At 36.8% G+C, this 19,223-nt stretch overlaps 1 protein-coding gene across 11 annotated transcripts in view; it reads left to right on the top strand.

Moving 5' to 3' along the window:
* ATP11A (ATPase phospholipid transporting 11A) overlaps positions 1-19,223 on the top strand; it is a 121,385-nt gene that overhangs the window by 61,696 nt on the left and 40,466 nt on the right. For 10 of the 11 annotated variants that reach the window (XR_004238427.1, XM_032100530.1, XM_032100534.1 and 7 more), the window contains exons 3-8: positions 9,008-9,097; positions 10,223-10,303; positions 11,844-11,951; positions 15,256-15,384; positions 15,902-16,005; positions 18,624-18,674. Coding sequence is in view for 10 of the 11 variants with exons in the window: in XM_032100530.1 (XP_031956421.1) it covers positions 9,008-9,097; positions 10,223-10,303; positions 11,844-11,951; positions 15,256-15,384; positions 15,902-16,005; positions 18,624-18,674 (563 nt within the window). In the remaining variant the exon portion in view is untranslated. The remainder of the gene's footprint in view (positions 1-9,007; positions 9,098-10,222; positions 10,304-11,843; positions 11,952-15,255; positions 15,385-15,901; positions 16,006-18,623; positions 18,675-19,223) is intronic. The other variant, XM_032100531.1, reaches the window with a different exon arrangement.

Below are 19,223 nucleotides of genomic sequence, written 5' to 3'. Positions count from 1 at the left end.
TGAGGGGGCACCTATTACAGCATAAGGAACATAGACATAAACTTCTTGAAAAATGCTAAAATGTCCAAAATTAAGATGGCAAATCCATAATTGTTATAGTAGAATAAAGGTACGTGCTCGCAAGCACACAGTATAATGTTGCCTCAACCGTGAAGGATACTTCCTTCCTCTTTCATCAGCGAGACAGACAGTAACTTTCAGCTGGGCTTTTATAGGTGTTTAGTGCTTATGTAAGAAAGTGTGTGATTGCTCTTCAAGGATGAGGAACTCTAAACTTCCAAGTACAGACTTTACCAATTTAAGACAAAATGAATTTCTAAAAAGGGTAGTTGAAGACCATGAGAAAATGTCATCAATTAGCCTGTCTGTATGCTGCTTTACTAAAAAATGTCATGTCGTAAAGCTGCCCTGAAAAAGACAGCAGCTTGCAGTAATATGAACTGTAGACTTTACTAGTCCTTCCAAAGGTACACTTTACTGTGCTTCACCAGAGGCTTCCTGGTGTCAGCAAGGTAATACTTTGATTCAAGTGCAGAGGGATATTTCGTGTACATTTTAGTGTCACTGTGGAATGTGGTTAATGCTCTGTCTGCTTAATGATACATTCCTGGTTGTGAAAAATGATGCAGAGACAGACCTTGGCCAGACAAAAGTGTTATATTGTTTTGATGTGTTAATTCAATTATGATATTAACAATATATTGCAAAAGGTGTGTGTTAAAGTAGTAAAAGACAAAAACTCATGTATTTTGGATTGTGCATACATTTCCTTTTACATCCTAGAGACACTGACCTTTGTAGCATGAATCGTTTTGTTGATCTAACTTTTAGCTACTTCAGCTGCCTTGGGTGTTGGCCTTTGAAGTGGCTGTTATGTGCCCTCTATTGAATTTATCACATGACAGTGCTGCAGGATGGCAAAATATCAGCTGGTAGAAAAACCCCAGTGTTTCAAATGAAAAAGAAATAAAGTAATTGAACTGGTAGGGAGGTGGCTTGCTTTTTGGAAAAAAAAATAATATATACACATTTTGATACTATTTACTTTTTGGTAGAACTTAGTTTCCTTTTAATCTGTAAGTTAAACTAGTCAGCAATAGCAACTACCAACACTTTGTGAGAAACAACCTTTTTTCCTTCTGAAACAGGATTTTACTTTTTGAAAAACTGATAAATTATAAAATAACTTCTTAGTAGAAAACTTCCTTAAGGTTCAGGCTTCATATCATTGTGCTAGGAATATGATTTTGTATTTAGTAATCTTTAATGGATTTCTCCTCTGTGAATTCCTTCAATACCTTTTAAGCCCATATAAATTCTCAGAATAAAGAGCACTCCAATTGTAGAAATGTTTGCCAAAAGTAACTGAGCCTTCATTTTAAAGCTTCCTGTTAATTTGAGTTCATATTCCAAACCCTTGAATCTGATAATGACTGTTATCCCCTGTTTATAATCTTGTTTCTGTTGGTGGTCTTCCATCATATTCCTTTCCAGGAGGAATAGCCTTAGCCTGTTCAGTAATTGTTTGTGTGGAAGCTGCTTCATGCCTTTGCTCAGGTTTGGTCTGTACGTTTTCCCAAGCCAGTGGAATCATACACGGATCATTCAGTACATAGCCAACTATGCATTGATGTAGTGGCATGATGATGGTTTTAGTTTGTTAGTAATTTAATATTTTTCAATATCCAAATTCCCTTTTCCTGAAGTTAATCAAATACCTTTTTAGAATTGCTATGCTTCAAGGATCTCATTTGTTGACAAAGTAGGGATTTGCATTTCTTGTTCTACCTGAGTTGATGAATTGAAGACTGATTGGATGTCTACATTTCTCCTGAACAGAGGGAAAAATTGTAATGAAAAGAAAATCTTTTTTACGGCAACAACACAGAGTTCATAGGAACATGTTTAATTAGGGCTGCTTATGGCTTTTAGAAAAAAACAAAACCCAAAAGAAAACCCATAAAGAAGGAACCACAGGAAAGAACCAAACATTTCAAAAATTTCTAGACAGGAATAGCCTGTTGAGTGAGAGAATTTCCTGTGTGTCAGAGACACCTGGCAAAATTAATTTTAGGCAGGAGAACTGATTTTTTCTTTTCTTCTCCCCCCATACCACCCATAGAGGAAGTTCCTTTCAGTCTGTGGGTAATCAACACACACACAGTATTTTGCCTTGGTAGTCCTATCCAGCTGCAAACTTCTACTGTCATAGTTTCATAAAGAGAAATTTTACAGCTACAGGGCCCACTTTTGCCTAGGTCACCAACATAACTGGAGACTGGCTTATGCTCCCAGAAGATGATACTGAAGAGTGACTCTTGAATGAAATGCAAGATTGACTCTACAGTGGATGCAGAACTATTACTTGAAGAATTTGCCCTAAAGAGATGTCACTGAAATTAAATTATACATGAAATTACAAAGTGCTCAGTTGTGCTGTAGCTTTATTTCCTGTTCTTCCTATAGAAAAGCAGTAACGTGAACTTAGATGGGAGAACAGTACCACTGTTTGTAATGCTGTATGCTAATTCATGGATCAGAAGTGATCCTGGTTTTGTTGCACAAATAATGCAGTCTTCTGTTGTCTGCCTGTTTCCTTAGGACTTTTCATCAAATACTGATCCAAACACTGATTTCTGTGATAGTGGCCTGAGACAATAATGCTGTGAGTTGAGAATCCTATACATTGCCAGGGAAACCTTAGCTACCTTCAGTGCTAATCTCATTGAGATGACTCAAGTAATTGCAGTGACTTAATAGTTAAATAAAGTTAAGCAATTCTGACATGTTTCAGCAGATGATGTTGAAATATTCCTTTCTTTCAGCAGAAATTCATGCCCTTGTGCTGTACCTCTTCCCTGCAGCACTCGCTCATAGTGCCATTATAAACACACAAAGACTGGGTGTGCTCTGATTTCTCATTTTGTTGCCACATTTAGAAGAAATGTTAATACTGAAGCTTAAAGAAATACTAAACCACCTCTATCAAGATGAGCCACTTGGAACTCAGCAGACCTAGGCTGTCCCACACTTTTCCAAGGTGGTGCTTCATAACTGGAAGGCTTTGTCTGGCCTCTCTAGGGCTGTGACGTAGCAGTTTAAAGATGAGGAGTTCAAACACAGCCCTAAGCTGTGACATTTGAAAGTCAGAAAAGCATCCAAAGCTCACAGTGGGAAGAGGCAGGGTCATGTGTTTGTGAAGCCGATACGTAATTGTGTAGCATACTCTGGGGGGCAGAGAGGGTGGGTAGACAGAAATGCGCATGGGACAGGGACTAATGCAGGGAGTGTAGTGTTGTGTCTCTTAGTGTGAATGTACTGATCTGCTCTAAAAGCAGCTGTGTCACAGAGCTCTCTATTTCTGCCTGGGTAATCCCCTGACTGCCAGCCACACTGAGGGAAGTGTGGAGGGGGAAGCAGGAGGTCAGATCCGATGCTGCAAGGGCTGCAGAGTCAGGTGTACCCAGCCCTGCCAAAGAGTGAGCAGGGCAGGAGCTGTTAGAGATGAGAAGAGTAAATGGACGTGGTTGGCAGTAAAGCTAAAATGCATCTGAATCATTGGACTCTTGAAGGGGCCAGCTCGGATGGGAGTGCATGAGTGTGCAGTTCTTCCAGGCATAATGCTACAGTGTCCTTCTGGGGATAACTGCCAGTGCCTAGAGAGAGCAAGGAAAAGCTCTTCTTGGCTCTTGATGAGCCTGCTCAGTGTGGGATTTCCAGGTCAGAGGCTCTTTGCAACGTCCCTTGTATTCCCAGGAGAAGCCATTTACCCTTCCCATGGCTCAGTCCAGGATTATTAGCAATATTTTATCTTCTGCTGGTACTCCCCCTAACAGAGCCTTTTAAGTTTTTTGTATCAGTATGGAGTCTGCATGTAGCAAGAGAGAAGCAGAAGGAAGGAAAACAAGCAGGTCCAAACCTAAACACCAGGGAAGACAGATGCAATTCTTCTCTCTCTACAAGTGAGAACATGAAGCTTGCTTGCTCTCACACACTCTTTCTTCTGTTTTCCTAGTATTCTCTGTGACTTCTGTCTTCAGTCAATCATCTTTGCTGCAAGGTTTTTTTTTTCTTTTTAAGAATTATAATTGGATAATTACAGATGCTGGGGGATATCTTTGTCAGAGGAACTCCTGGAGTTGATAGCCTCTATTTGATAAGACTGAGAGTTGCTGAACAGGGACTACTAAGGATAGACTTGTTTGTAACAGAAATCCTGTTTTATCAGCAACTGTTTTTACAAAATCCTATGCTAACATATGTATGTTTGTTCATCAAATATGCCATTTGATCTAATGTCCCCAAATCAGTTTCATTTTTGCACTTTCTCTGAATGTACTGGTGCTGGTTTTTCACTTGTAAAAGCTCTACATGTAGCAGAGCTTCCACTGATCCCTGTGTTGTGAATGACCCTGTGAGGTGGAGAAACAGGAGTCCCTCCCTCAGTGGAGTGATACACACTGTGCAGATGGTGCATATGTTAATACTTTTGTTAAAATATTGTTATCTTTTGTTATCTATTGTGTCTTTCTACATTCGTTTCAAATTGTCATAAATATGGCAAAATACTTTTAAAATATTCCAATTCTATTGAGTAGCATATAAGCACAGAAGTCTGCATTTTTTGCTTTGAGTCAGTCCTGATACTAGTTTAATACACTGAAGAACATAGATGAGTTCTGCTGTAAACTTCCTATATGCTTGTAAGCGAGTCACTTGGGTTAGACAAGGCATACTCTCTACTCAGTTCCTATGATTTCAGATAATTATTGATTTCCTGTTTTTTTCATACCCTCTGCTATAGTTTTCTCTACCTGTTTTCTACTCTATATAGTTAGACAAATTGTGTTTCAAAAAAGTATTATTTTTATAAATAAAACTGCCTTTAAAGAAACCGTGAAACTTTTGATCAGAGCTTTTTCAGCTATTCTATTGAAGAGGGCTACCTATATGTATATAGTATATGTAATATTTATGTTGCTCAAATAACATAATACCGTGTAAGGTGGTATTATATATAAAGTGTTGTGTCCAGTACCTGAAAGGAGACTACAAAAAAAGCTGGAGAGAGACTTTTTACAAGGGCATTAAGTGATAGGAGAAGGGAAAAGGACTTCAAGCTGAAAGAGGGTTGGTTTAGATTTACTTTGAGGATGGTGAGGCACTGGAACCAGTTGTCCAGAGAAGCTGTAGATGCTGCATTTCTGGAAGTGTTCAAGGTCAGTTTGGATGGGGCTTGGAGCAACCTGGTCAAGTGGAAGGTGTCCCTGCGCACAGCAGGGGGGTTGGCACAGGATGCTTGAGAAGATCTTGAACGTCTTTTTCCACCCAGACCATTCTATGATATGCACACATGCCTGCAATCTAGTTCTTAAACTGCAGCTTTAAGAATGCATTGTTTCTTGGTAATTGATAGATAGTACAAAAATGTGTATGTTAAAAAATACTGAAGTCACCATGGACACAAATGACTGCAAGATCAGCTTTTTTTCTATACTACCCTGATTTTATTATTCTCAGGATGAATTTTGTTTTGCAGAAGGGATGAAAATCATCATAGGAAGATGTCTACAAACCAGGGATAAACCAATATAGTAGATTTTGTTTTGTAATAGTTTTAAGCATTTACAAGAAACAGTAAAAAAGGTTGAGTGAAAAGAGTGAAATCAGAGTGGGTTAAAAGAGAGGTGGTAACTATTTAAAATAATCTGTAAGAAACTGAAATGTTGACAAAACTCAGTATGAAGTGCCTTTTCTTACAGCTTCAGGTTTTGATGTAAAGTGATTACTAAGAAACTCTCCTTTTTCTTAAGAAATAATCTGCCTCTTAGGGTAGAAAGAGAAGCTTAAAACATGAGCCAAAATTCTGGCATGCAGATAGCAAATGAAAAGGTCAAAATACAGTGTCAAGAACAGTGTATTTTACATTTTTGAGTTTGTGTATCTGGCTGCAATGAAGATGTGTTGGATCTGAAAGCAAGATGTTGTCAGTAAAGAGGATGCAAGAATTGGTGAGATGGAGCCAGGGGCACAAGTGGGAATACTATGGAGGGGCTCACAAGTGCAGAAATAGACCAGCGCTGCAGGTGCTACTGCAATTATAAATGGGAAGAAAATCTACTTTAATGATGCTGTTTTGACACCAGACTGATCTTACAGATTCTTGCACAGTGTTTCAGATGCATCTGTTGGCACCATGTGTTATTCTCTTGGATGAATCCATAACTACTACTGCTCGGTGTCTGATGTGTTACCTCCCATATGTAAAAAGCACCCAAGCTCTGGCCTCTAATTCTTTTGTAGCATTTGGTAAAGATCAGTTAAGCTGTCCCCAGTTTATATCTAAATACTGTGTAACTGTTTGGATAAACTTATGCCCTTCAAGTGAATTATAGTGGAAAAAAGGTAGTTAAATATAGGTAAACTGCTTTTCAAGAGTTTACAAAGAGCATGACTAGAAATTATCTGAAGAAGACAGATGATGTTATTAACTCCGAGCACAGTAATCTGATGGATTTAATATCGTCATTTTTAATGACTTTGCTTTAAAAATTTTTGTTTGTTCCTGCCTAGTTACATTAGAGAAATTGCCTTGAATGCAGCAGTCATGAGATAAATATTGTTCTGAATGGCAGGCCCTCCATTGCTTCTCTAGGGAGTGATTATGTTGATTAAACATTACTTGCACATTTGTAGATACTGCTCTGAGCTACTGATGGCTTCGGTAGGGGCAGGTCTGTCTAGACATCTTAGTGTTCTTTCTTGCCTAAGCTGCAAAAATCGTTACTTCTCTGTTTAAGATGAATGGGCAGAATAAAGACATACTTTGTATGCATGAAACTCAGAGTCTCGAAGTGCTAAAAGTCTATCAGATTGAAAATAAATTTTAAGAAGTAGTCTGTGTTAAAAAAGCATCCATTTTAGGAAACACTTCTCAGCCATAAAAGTGATCTGTTCCCATATTATTTGCTTTTATTCAGCTAAGAGAGTTGCTGATCAAAGGTGGAGCTGTGGAAAGACCACAGCTTGGCAGGGAAGGCAGTGAACTAAGGATGGAATGTGAGGAGGATTGGGTACTAAGGGTAAAGGTGAACAACCTTTTTATGGATTGTTGTTTTAATTTATTTACCTGCTTCTTCAATCAGATATTTTAAATATCTAGTCCAACAATAATATGTTGTTATTACATAAGAGATCACGTGATTTGGGGGCTTGTGTAAATCACTGAACTTTTACGGTCAAAACCCCTTTACCATGGAAAAAATATTATTTCTATCAAATTTCTATCAAAAATACTATTTCTATCAAAAGAGCTAAACAGAAAAATGTAAACAAATGTTTTTCACTGAAACCTCTATTGATTTTTCTTTGCAGCAGGCAGAGATTCTTAGAAAATAAATGGATAAAATTAGAAAACAAAGATAACTTACCTGATAAAGTTAATGATGAAAATACGCAATAATTGTTGTCAAATAGAATCTATATGTTCATCTATCATAATAGCAGTTTTGAATGATCAGCATTGTGCAAGGAAAAATAATCAAGTCTAACTTGTTCTCTTTGAAAATTCCAAGTAGCTGTAGGATAATGGGTAGTGCATGCTACATTCCTGTCTGATGAAAAGTGTTCTAATTGCAAGACTAGAACACTTGATTTTCTAGCTGTTGCATGTCTGCCTGCCTGAGTTTTGGCTTGCTCACAGGTGATTTAATACTGAACTAGCTATTATGTAGGATAAGTGGTAACTTAGGGCATATTTAGGTTATATACTGATTTTTGGCACACGATAGAAGAAGAATATTTCATTCCTATGTCTTACACATGTTCAGGCTTTAACTCCCAAGAGGTAAAAAGACTGCTCTATATAATAGGGTTTCACGTACATTTAAGGCATATTTCTCAGGGATATTTTTTGTCTTCAGATGTAATAGAAGTGCTTTCCTTCTGGAGCGCTGTCTGTCTTTGCCTTCAGGGCCAAATTCAGAAGATGTCTAGCTCATGGAATTATTTGGTTATCAGCAAGTGTAAGTACAATCTGCCAAGAGGAGACAAGGCACATTTGTAACAGAGCAAATAAATTAGGATAAGCTTCTTAGCCCATCTCGTTTGAAATGAAAGTTTTATTGGAGTTGTCATTTTATTACATGTCAAAGGATAATTTGGATAATAAGATGAAGCAGTGTTAGTTTTCTGAAGCCATTTTTCAAACCTTTTTACACCGTTTTAGCTGACATTTTTTACATGTGTTCCAATAAGCAATCCTTGCAATGTTTTTCTGGAGCTACAGAATGAGCTGTGTAAAGAGAGTTGAACCTGCTGCAGAGCAGAGGAAGGGGACTAGATGATGTTAAGGTCCATTATCACTTTTACATGACTTTTTAAATTTGAAGTTTTTGTGTTTTCTGTTTGCAGCTTTATGTACTGTTTCTCATGTCATTTTATAACACTTGTGATAATTTGTGATAATTAGTACAGAAATATGCAGCCACTTACTCACCACTGTAGTTTATCTTGAGGAGTATTTTTGTGTCCCAGCCAAGGAACAGAAGAGGGGCCAACAACTTTTATTTGGTTGTCTTGCTATTACTGTGTATTTAGCTCTGAGTGCCACCTATCTCAAGTCATGAATACAACATGAAAGTGAATTAAAAGTGGTCTTTGAAATTACTAAAATGCTTTTAATAAATTTTAAATTTAAATAAATTTTAAAATGCTTTAAATAACCTATTCCATAACTAACTAACTCTGGACACTAACTCTGGACAAGCATTGTTGCTAGTTAAAAATTATTGCAGTCCCTAGTAGAAAGATTATCACAGGTCAGAACAATGATGCTATTCTGAGAATACATGCTTGTCAATTAAGGTTCAAATTCAGTAAATTATTAAACTAAGTAACCAAAACATGCCTGCTTCTTGTTTAGTTTAATCTTGAAATGTTAGTTATAAAATTGAGTGTGAACAATATTTCCTTCACAAACGCTCATAATCTGTGCATTTGTTTTCAGTACACGTTTTGGAACTTTATACCAAAAAATTTGTTTGAGCAATTCAGAAGAATAGCTAACTTCTATTTTCTCATCATTTTCCTTGTTCAGGTAAGCTACTCCCATTTTCCAGTAAGTTCTGCGCTCTTTCTAAAACAGGGAGAAGTTGAAAAAGATTTTAAAACTTAACTGGTTTTGATGACCATGGATGTAAATGGTTGAGCATAAAAAGCCTTTTACACGGGTGATGTGACAAAAAGGTGTTTCATTTAATTTCCAGGTTGTAAATGTGAACTTAATCTGAAGAGAATTTGACAGCATCTCTAGTTGGATGGCAAAACATGTCTTGATAAAATTGAAAATAATGCCTGTCATTTTTATTTTGTAATAAGCATCCACATCAGTAAAACTGTTACTTTAAATTCTGTTGATGATAAGGTTTTGTTAGTTTTGCAAAAATATGATATTTATAACAAAATAATGTCTTGGCAGCAATTTTCCAACTGTACTGTCATCAAAGCCTGTGAGAAACTGAAATAATAGGTACTGATACAATGCTTGCTTAGAGAGGTACATAAATACTTGTTTTTTAAATGAGTTCCATGAATAACTAGTGTGCTGCTTTTTAGGTGTCTTAATTCTGAACCTTTCACAATCACTTATTGTGTTAAATAGTAAAAATCTTACTAAGTGAGAAGCAGTATTACTTTGCAGACCAGATTCTGTAGAAAGAAAAGCAGATTCCCAGGACAACTTAGATTTTGTCATTTGCACTCCCTCTGTGAACTCTGCCTCTCTGTTTATATTTGCAGAAGCCCCAGCTCAGTATTTCAGAATTTACTCTTTGCATGCATAAGAACAGCTCCGTTGTATAGCATGTAAAGCCAGTGCCATGCTAATTTCTAATGGTGCTCCATAATTTTGCTTCCAAAGCTGCAGCTTTCCAGTCTAATACTTCCTTAAAGTCTTGCAAGCAAATATTTTTACAAGGCATTAACATCTGGATGTTAATGTGATCTAACTACAGTGTTGTATCTTCTTACAGCATCCAATTTTCAAATTTTTGTCAGTATAGTACACATTCTGAAAGTTGTACTGAAGTACTGTTCTTTTCAATTAAAATTCTGTGATGCCTTGTAACATATTGGTGAAATTACTTGAAAGATCTTACTTGAAAGATTGACTGCTTACATTCACAAAAATATAACCAGAAAATATTTTTTCTTTTTGTTGCAGTTAATTATTGATACACCTACTAGTCCAGTTACAAGTGGACTTCCACTTTTGTTTGTCATCACTGTCACAGCTATCAAACAGGTGAGTAATTTAGTGAGCAAAAGTAAAACTAAAGAGAGCAGTTGAGTCAGTTTGGGTCTGCTGTCCAAGCAGTGCCCTCTCCCAGCCTCTTGCCCGCCCCCACCCTGCTGGTCTGGTGTGGGAGAAGGTTGAACAGAATGCCTTGATATGCTGACACTCTTCAGTCATAGCCAAAATGCTGGGGTGTAAGCAAGACTGGTTTAGTCCCAAGTACAAAGCACAGCAGCACAGGACTGCTGTGCAGAAAGCTAACTCCACCCCAGATAGACCCAAACCAGGATAATTTTGATTGTCCCTTAATAGATAGCTTAATAGATAACTTACTACCTTCACAGTCTTTATGCTAAATGCAGACTTTTCCTTCATGAGTCTTCAAAGAAGCCATGGAGAGTTGTGTTTCTCTTTCTTTACAGTGGTAACTATTCATCACTGAGTATATTCTATTGTTAAATTCACTTCTTGTTGAGTAGAAGTTGTGATACGTGCAAGAGCTAGTATTTTAGTGTGGCTTTCCCAGTCTTAAGATTTTAAATGTTACACTTTAAAGTCTTACTGTTAGCAGTGACCAACCAAAGCCTGGGTTATGATGTGCTGTGCCTGGTACTGCAGTTCTGTGTATTTCCTTGATTTTTTCTCTCAGTGACTTGGGTAGATTTTGGGACCTGCTCGAGGAGCTGTACCAACCCCTGGAAGTATATTACAGCAAAGTCATAAAGTCTCTCTGAGTTCCCAGATTATTTTTGAGACCATCCAAAGTAGTGATACTTTTGTTCTGCACTGAATTTTCAAATGTGCTCAAAAGAGTTAGATGTAAAAATGCTATGTAAAAATACCACTACAAGTGGTATTTTCCATCTCTTAACCACTGATGACTTTGTCAGTCCCAATCTTTGTCATATGGCAGGACCTTTTCAATGGAAAGTTGCAATTCCCTGTCCTTTAGTTTGTCTGCTTGTATAAAACACAAATTCATGGGGTAATTGAGCACGAAAAATAGGGTACTCTGCAAAGTCTCTTGAAACAAAATTCTTCACAACTATTTATTGTATATAGGGTTAAAAGGTTTGGCTTAACTGTACGACAGTCATCAAATATGACAACCTTTTGTCATGTCATCTCTTTATCATCTTGCAGGATAAAGTCCCATTCTTCCAAAATATATTTTCTACACTTCTTCCTTCTAGTCAACTGCTTTTATAAGTACTGTGCACTTACTGGAGTCAACAGAGCATAAGCAAGAGATGATCACTTAAATACCAGAAACTCTTCTATGCTTTCTAAACCCCTATTCATCCAAATGTCTTCATTAAAATACATGGTTTTGTTTGACTAATTGTAACCATGAATGCTCTTTTTCATAGATATCCAGCACAACTTTAGTACTGACATGTATCACAATTTCATTTGTTCTAGTGAGAATATTTTTTTCCTTTACGGTGATCAATGATAATTCTTAAAATTTTTCTTGCAAGCTAGAGCTATTCTGTGTCTTTATAGCCAAATGTGCATCACTGCATCATTCCATTTCGCTGTTTTCTAGGGTTATGAAGATTGGCTGCGACATAAAGCTGACAATGCAATAAATCAGTGCCCTGTTCATTTCATTCAGCACGGTAAACTGGTTAGAAAGCAAAGCCGAAAATTAAGAGTAAGTAACTTGACAGATTTTGTGAGTCAGACTTTACTTCACCCTTCTTGTACACTTCGCACATAAAACAAGTTATACAGAAATGTAGTGTGATGATGTAGCATTTGTTGCATGTAATGGAGATTAGACCCACAGTATACTAATTTTTAATTTTATGCCTCTGAATAAAATATTTTTATAAAATTAAACTCCTAGTGAGTTAAACTGTCTAATGAGATTAGATAAATCTCATTTATTATGATGCCTTTTCCTGGTCTTAAAATCAAGAGTCAAACATGGTTAGAAGGGGAAAAGGGATTTTACCTTATTTTAAGGATCCTTATTTTAAGGATCGTTAGGTGCACACGTCCAGGTCAAATGCACCGGAATGCACCCCGCAAATTCCACCCATAAGATCTGGTGTCACATTATAGGTTTTACTAATTAGCATATCTATCAGAAATTCCCCAATGAGAGGCTTGAATGAGCCCTCCTCCCCAAGGAGCCTTCCCTTGGATGGTTCTATCTTGGTTTACAGAATGTGTTCTGGAGAGGACTTTGGGGTCTGGGGCACACTATCCTCTACCTATGAAGCTTCTAAAATGTCTAGTCTCTCAGCTTGACAAACAAGTCCAAGAACGTAGACAAAAAGCACTAAGAATACAGAAGTTGTAAAAAAGGTGTAACAGGGGTATAAAAGAAAAGGCAAAAAATCTTCATGGCATCATTATCATAATTCTGAAATTTTATTTTTAGATGTTACTATTGCTGATTTTTATCAGGCTGTTTTGCTTAACTAGAATTAACTAACTCCTTCCATAAATGTTACTTTCGTTTTCAATTCTTTAACTTGGAATTTCTGTCACAAGTTATCCTTTCTCTATTTTCTGTCTACTGTCATTATCACAGAGTCATAGGATGCTTTGGGTTGGAAAGGACCTTAAAGATCATCTAGTTCTAATCCCTATGCCGTGGGCAGGGACACCTTGCAATAGACCAGGTTGTTCAGAGCCTTATTCAACCTGGCCTTGAACACTTTCAGAGATGGGGTATAACTACTATTTTGCACATTATTAATTTATTTAAGCCTGATTGTGACAGTCAGTGCTATGTATACAGATGCATGCATATGTACAGATGCAATGCATTCTAAATATTTTCTCAAAACCCATCAAATCACAATCTCTTCATTGACCTTGTGAAAGCTGCATCATTTCCTTCTTGATATATTTTCAGAAATTAATTTTTGCTGCTTGGTTTTTTTTTTCTTTTATGAGCAGATTAACTTCTTAACATTATTTTCTTTAGAACTCAGAAAATTTGATAGATTTTTTTTTTAATTTTCTTATTTCCAATATGTCTTTTTATGCTCTGCGGGTTTTGGGCATAAGTGCATCAACAGTGTTCACAGCCTTTCTGCTGTGACCTTCCATTTGAGTGTGATAGTTTCTGCCTAGGGCTTCCTGGTAATAAAAAAATTTAGGGCATCACATGCTTGAGAATTCCAGGTGTGTACCTAACCAGTTAAATATTCCAAACAAAAATAGTCAAGTACCATGCAACTGGATTTTGAATTTTAGTGGTTAATCTGTTGCCCATATTTTCTTAATTTCTCCCCTATTTGTTGCTTTTCAGAGTGTGTACATTGGGTGACTAAATTATAGGAGAGACAGACCTTGAAAATACTTTCATGGAAAGGGATATCTAAGTGTATTTGTAAATGGGTGAAATTCTCAGCTCTATGTTACATGAGAAAACAGGCTAGGTTGTATAGAGGTCTGCAGCTAAAGCCCGGGGGCATTCAACTAAAGAAGGAAGAATTGCTGAAAGTTGGAGTTCTTTTTCACACAATCAGAGAATGGTTGAGGTTGGCAGGCATCTCTGGAGGTTTGCTGATCCAACCCCCAGCTCCAGCAGGGCCACCAAGAGCTGTTTGCTCAGGACTCTATCTAGAAAGGTTTTAAGTTTCTCCAAGGAGGGAGACTCCACTACCCCACTTGGGCAACTGTTGCAGTGCTCAGTCACCCACAGGATGAAAACAAGGTGAACCTTCCCATGTTGCGGGTTGTGCCCACTGCCTCAGGCCCTTTTACTGGGCACCATCAGAAAGAACCTGTCCCTGTCCCCTTTGCATCCTTAGCTGACATAGTGGCAGATGTTGGAACATCTTTTAAATTTTAATAAGGTGCTATGCGCTAGTACTTTTATTTGTTTTAGGATGAGGAAAATGAGAATTTCTTACCTGATTGTTGCAGGTATGCTTAGAGTTTGCATTCTCCTGTGCCATGTGTACAATCTGCAATTTTTCATTGCTATTGATTAAGGAAAAAAAGCCTCTTTCATATCTACAATTAGACAAATCTCATTTATTATCTTAATTCTAAAAATTTATTTTTAGATGTTACTATTGCTGATTTTTATCAGACTGTTTTGCTTAACTGGAATTAACTGACTCCTGCCAACTGCTAAGGATAGTGGAATTTTGTTTTATAAGCATATAACAAGAACAATGATTAAGCTGATTCTTATTATAATAAATTATGACATAAAAGTATATTCAACAGATGTTGACCTACATGAACAATTGCAAAAATTGTATGTTTTTGATGGGATTTTTATTAAAACCCTGATATTCTTAGAATATAGAGTATGGCTTTGCTGCTTGTTTAACCTCCAGAAATGTAGAAAAAGCCATTTTTCTTGAATGATTTGCAAGAATATTTTGAATTTGTAATTGGCTGGCTGTTCTATTGTGGCATTCTAATGTGCTGTAAAATATTGCCTATGTTTTCATGAATAAAAATTAGTTTGCTTACCTTTAAAATAGGGTAAATGGATAAAAATAGGATGGACTTCTAGTCACAATTCTGCTAAATTATGCTAAAAATGTATCCTGTTTTCATCAGCAGACTTGGAATTGTTGGCTTTTTCACCTACTTGTAATATTTGGATCTAGATGCTTATCCTCATGAGCCAGTGAGAGTAGCTCATATCTCCTGGTGGTTTTGAAACAGTTTTGTTTTATTTAGTCTTAAGGATAATATCTTCCATCTCTCAAATAATGTTGCAAAACTTAATAAGACAGTACTTGCCAGATGGTTATCCTGAGAGGAAAGCCGTAAACAGTAGATCTCTATCATTCTGCAAGGTATAATTCAGTTTTCCAGAGATATTTCTGTAGTTCTTTACTCTTGTGGTAAAATCCTGGTGTAAATAAAAATTGTTGAATTTTCAAAATATTTGTGTTAATCTAGATTTTAGTTTTGAAATCTGAAATTTGGGCTGCTACATACATGCATTTTATTTTCTTGTGTTTTTTCCTTAGGTTGGAGATATTGTAATGGTAAAAGAAGATGAAAAATTCCCATGTGATTTAATATTCCTATCAAGTAGTAGAGGAGATGGAACATGTTTTGTTACAACAACTAGTTTGGATGGTGAATCCAGTCACAAAGTAATTAAATGTTCTATACATTTTTTTTTTTTTAAGGCAAAGTTTGCTTTTAATTGTTGATACAGATCACAATATGGCTTCATGCTTAGATGTGTGAGCAGGTACACTAGTTTGTGTGATTTATGTTTCTACCATCTGACTTCATTTCTCTAAAAGTAATACTATTTTATGAAAAATTTTAAGACATTTATTTGTGATTTTGTCTGTGTCCAGTATAGGCATGCAGATTGCAGTGATAATACACTAACCTTTTGTACTTAAATGCTTTCATGGTGACCTGCTTTACGAATACACTGAAAGGTACTTGCACGAAACTGTAGAATCATTTAAAAAAGTGATTGGAAAAGACCATGTAAGAAGATGCCCAGCTAGGAGCATTTTGAGGTGCATCTTATTTGAATTATGAGCTCTTACATAAAAGTTAGTAAATTTCAGGCTGAACTGAAGTATATGTACAGATTAATGTCTTGTGTATCTGTCCTTTTTTATTTTATTTAAATGTTTTTATTTATTCCAGACTTACTATGCTGTTCAAGACACAAAGGCATTTCGCAATGAGCAAGAAATCGATGCACTACATGCTACCATTGAATGTGAACAACCTCAGCCTGACCTTTATAAGTAAGAAAATGATCCTTACCTGTTCAATTTGAGGTACCCTAGCAATAAATCATAAAAATATCCTAATGAAAAGATACTGGCTGCATCTCTCTGGTTAGAGCGAGCCCCACAGTGAGCTTGAAGTCAAGTAGGTCTTCCATCTATACTCCTTTTCTGCAGGTAGTTCCCTAGATGTGCTCTGGGGTAGTGATCTCCAAAGGGGGATGGCACAAAGCAGTCCACTGAGGAATGTGACAAAAATTTTAGAACTTCAGTTTCCTTATTTTTAATATAAAAATAAGAAAGAAATTAAGCTTTACTAATACTTAGTATACTTCTTGATATTGGCACCCATACTCTCTCTCTGTATGTCACATACAGTTTGTGAGGTTCTCCAGAGGAAGAGGGTGTTCCACAATACGGAGAAGTTGCCTTTGGCACTCACTCCTTTGCTTTCAGCAAAGTATTGCAAAGTGTTGCCATTTATGTGTACCCAGTTAAATGGATTTGCAGATTATATTATCTAGTTTTAACTGAAGAAAGACTCACAAAATACTGAAGTGGCTTAAAAGGATTCTTGCAAAGAAATTGCAGATTGAAGGTAATAGTAACATTCTAGCGCAAATGAACAATAAGTAAATGGCAAGCACTTATGCTCCTGGTAGAGAAATTCATCAGTCATATTACAAAGTAAAGCCACTGTCAATCTAATCAGATCTGACAGGACGTTAGCCAGAAAAAATTTAAATTGGCAAGACTCTTTTAAATACAGATTTACATCTGCTGTTGTTAACGACAAACCTCACACCACAGGCTTTGAAATACTAACTAATGACAGCATGAAGCCATCACGATTAGCAAAACACTTTAATGCAGAACATGAAGAAAAATGTCTAAAGTTGTATAAAGTCTTACAGTACTCAATATTTTACAAAAGAACTGTACACAATTCCACTAAACCTAATGATAAATCTTGAGAAGCTTCTTTTGAGGTTTCTGTCTTAATAGTAATACAAGAAGTCCTATGCCATTGAGAACAATTGTTTTTTCTGCCACAGTAAAAAATAGCTGAAATAAGACACAGAAAACAATGTGATGTCAAGCTAAAATGCACTCTTTTGACAGCAAATACTGTTGGAAGATGCAGAAAAAACATCACTTATTTCTGAGGTTTGAAGGCATCTCTTTTCCCCAATCTTAGTGATTAAGAAGTTGGTTTAGAAATCTGCGTGAGAACAGGTTCTTTAGAATATTGAGTCCATCACTCGTTTGATCCTTTCTTTAAATACTTGGCTCTCAAAGTGAATGGCTGGAAGTTGAAACTCATTACAGGTGGTGAAATTCTTTGGGACAGCTGTTGACTCACAAATAGTGAAAATGCTTATTGGTAGTCAGCTTGCATCTCTGCTAATTTTTTACTTGAAACTTTGCCTCTCAACAAAACACAGTGGTGAATCTTTTTTCCAAAGGCACGTGGTTATTTTGTATCATGCTGCATCATAACCAACTGTACATTATTGTCTTCAGATGTGGCCCTACCATGTTGTATATTCTCTAAGCAGACAGGTTTCCACTCCTCTGAGCCTCAGAGGTTCCCTTTTGGGGTAACAGGCCCACCAGCTCCCCACAGTTTCCTCTACCATTGAAAACACTAATGTCCACCTTAATCCCCTTTGCATTAGCGTATCCACTTGGACAGAAGTATTGCAAATACAGGGTACTCAGCCTGGCTGAAATGAAGTCAGTTCTCTTCATAGCAGCCAGTGTGGTGTAGTGTTGTTCCTCTGAGACTAAAACAGTGTTATGTTAATTGCACACCACGGTTTTAGCTATTGTTGCCAAATTTTTACACAGTGTCAAACTTCTTGTTCCTCATTTTGCCCCTCCAGCAAATAGGCTGGAGGTGGGCAAGAGGCTGAGGATGGACACAGCCAGAATGGCTGACCTCAGTTGACTAGGGGGATGTTCTGTGCCATATAGTGTCATGCTCAGCAATAAAACCAGAGGGCAGTCGTCCAAAGCAGCTGTTGCTTGGAGACTGGATGGACATCCTCAGGCTCATGGGAGGTGGTGAATGGTTGCCTTTGTGTCACTTGTTTTTTTCCCTTCATGTATTGAATTGTTAAGATCTTGCTTTTGTTCTTCCAGCGCTCTTCCCTATCCTGCTGGGTGCTTAGCTGCTATCCAGGGTCAAGCCACCACATACAGATAAAATGTACTTACAGATATTCAGAAGCAGAATTACTTACTAGCTCTATGCTTTGGTTTGCTTTGGTTTTAATTCAGTTGTGGGCTTTAGATGTTGTAAAAGATAGTAATTACGCTGACTTATCTTAGGCAGTTTACGGAATAAGACTTATTTCTTGCTCATGGATCTACTTAGAAGATTTATCCCTAAATTTATAATTTCTTACATCTCTTTATATGCAAAATTTATATCAAGTTACCATTCTTTGTATTTTTGTATTTACATGTTTTAAGTATGTATCTATATGTATCTCTTATGTTCATGTTCATGTTCTGGATAATTGGAGCCTGTTCAGTTGGGAAATGTTCTCTGTGATAAGTACTTCCTAGAAAATATTTCTCAAATAATCTATTAGCAGTACTGTTAAACTACTTGTGTATTTCCCTTTCAGATTTGTTGGTCGAATAAATGTTTACCATGATAGGAATGAGCCTATTGCAAGGTGGGGAAATCTGGAGTTTCTACACATTTAAACAGTTCACAGTTGAATAAGCATCAATAATGAGAATTACCTTTGGTTCACCAACATTGTGCTGCTTTATCTTAGTGCAAGAATATTTTTCTCGTAGAAGACTCCAGACTGTTATTTCATAAATAATAAATATTTCATCTTCTAATCATATTTCTCTTCTTTAGTATATTAATGTCTTTATTCAACTTCCATTGATGTTGATAGGATTTTGACAGCACTTGTACAATACTGCCCCATTAGTGTGAGATCTTGGTAGTGCACTAAACAATATGAATAGTATCACTTGTGTATTTCATTTTTCTTGTTAGATTCTGAAGGGCTTGAACATGTCAAATGATCGTCTTTAATTTTACTAAATGTGTTTGTACTTCTGTCTAAAATGTCCGTAGTGCTGTGTGTTCAAGGAAGGCAACATCCAACTTGCTGTACTCGAAATTGTTCTGATCCTTGTCACAAAGAGGGAAAGCAGTAGGAGGGAAGCTGCTTGCTGGGGTGATAGCCCAGATCCCAGCATGTGGG

The sequence above is a fragment of the Corvus moneduloides genome, chromosome 2 (genome assembly GCF_009650955.1).
Source record: "Corvus moneduloides isolate bCorMon1 chromosome 2, bCorMon1.pri, whole genome shotgun sequence".
Lineage (NCBI taxonomy): Eukaryota > Metazoa > Chordata > Aves > Passeriformes > Corvidae > Corvus > Corvus moneduloides.
This window is presented reverse-complemented; position numbering and strand designations above follow the sequence as displayed.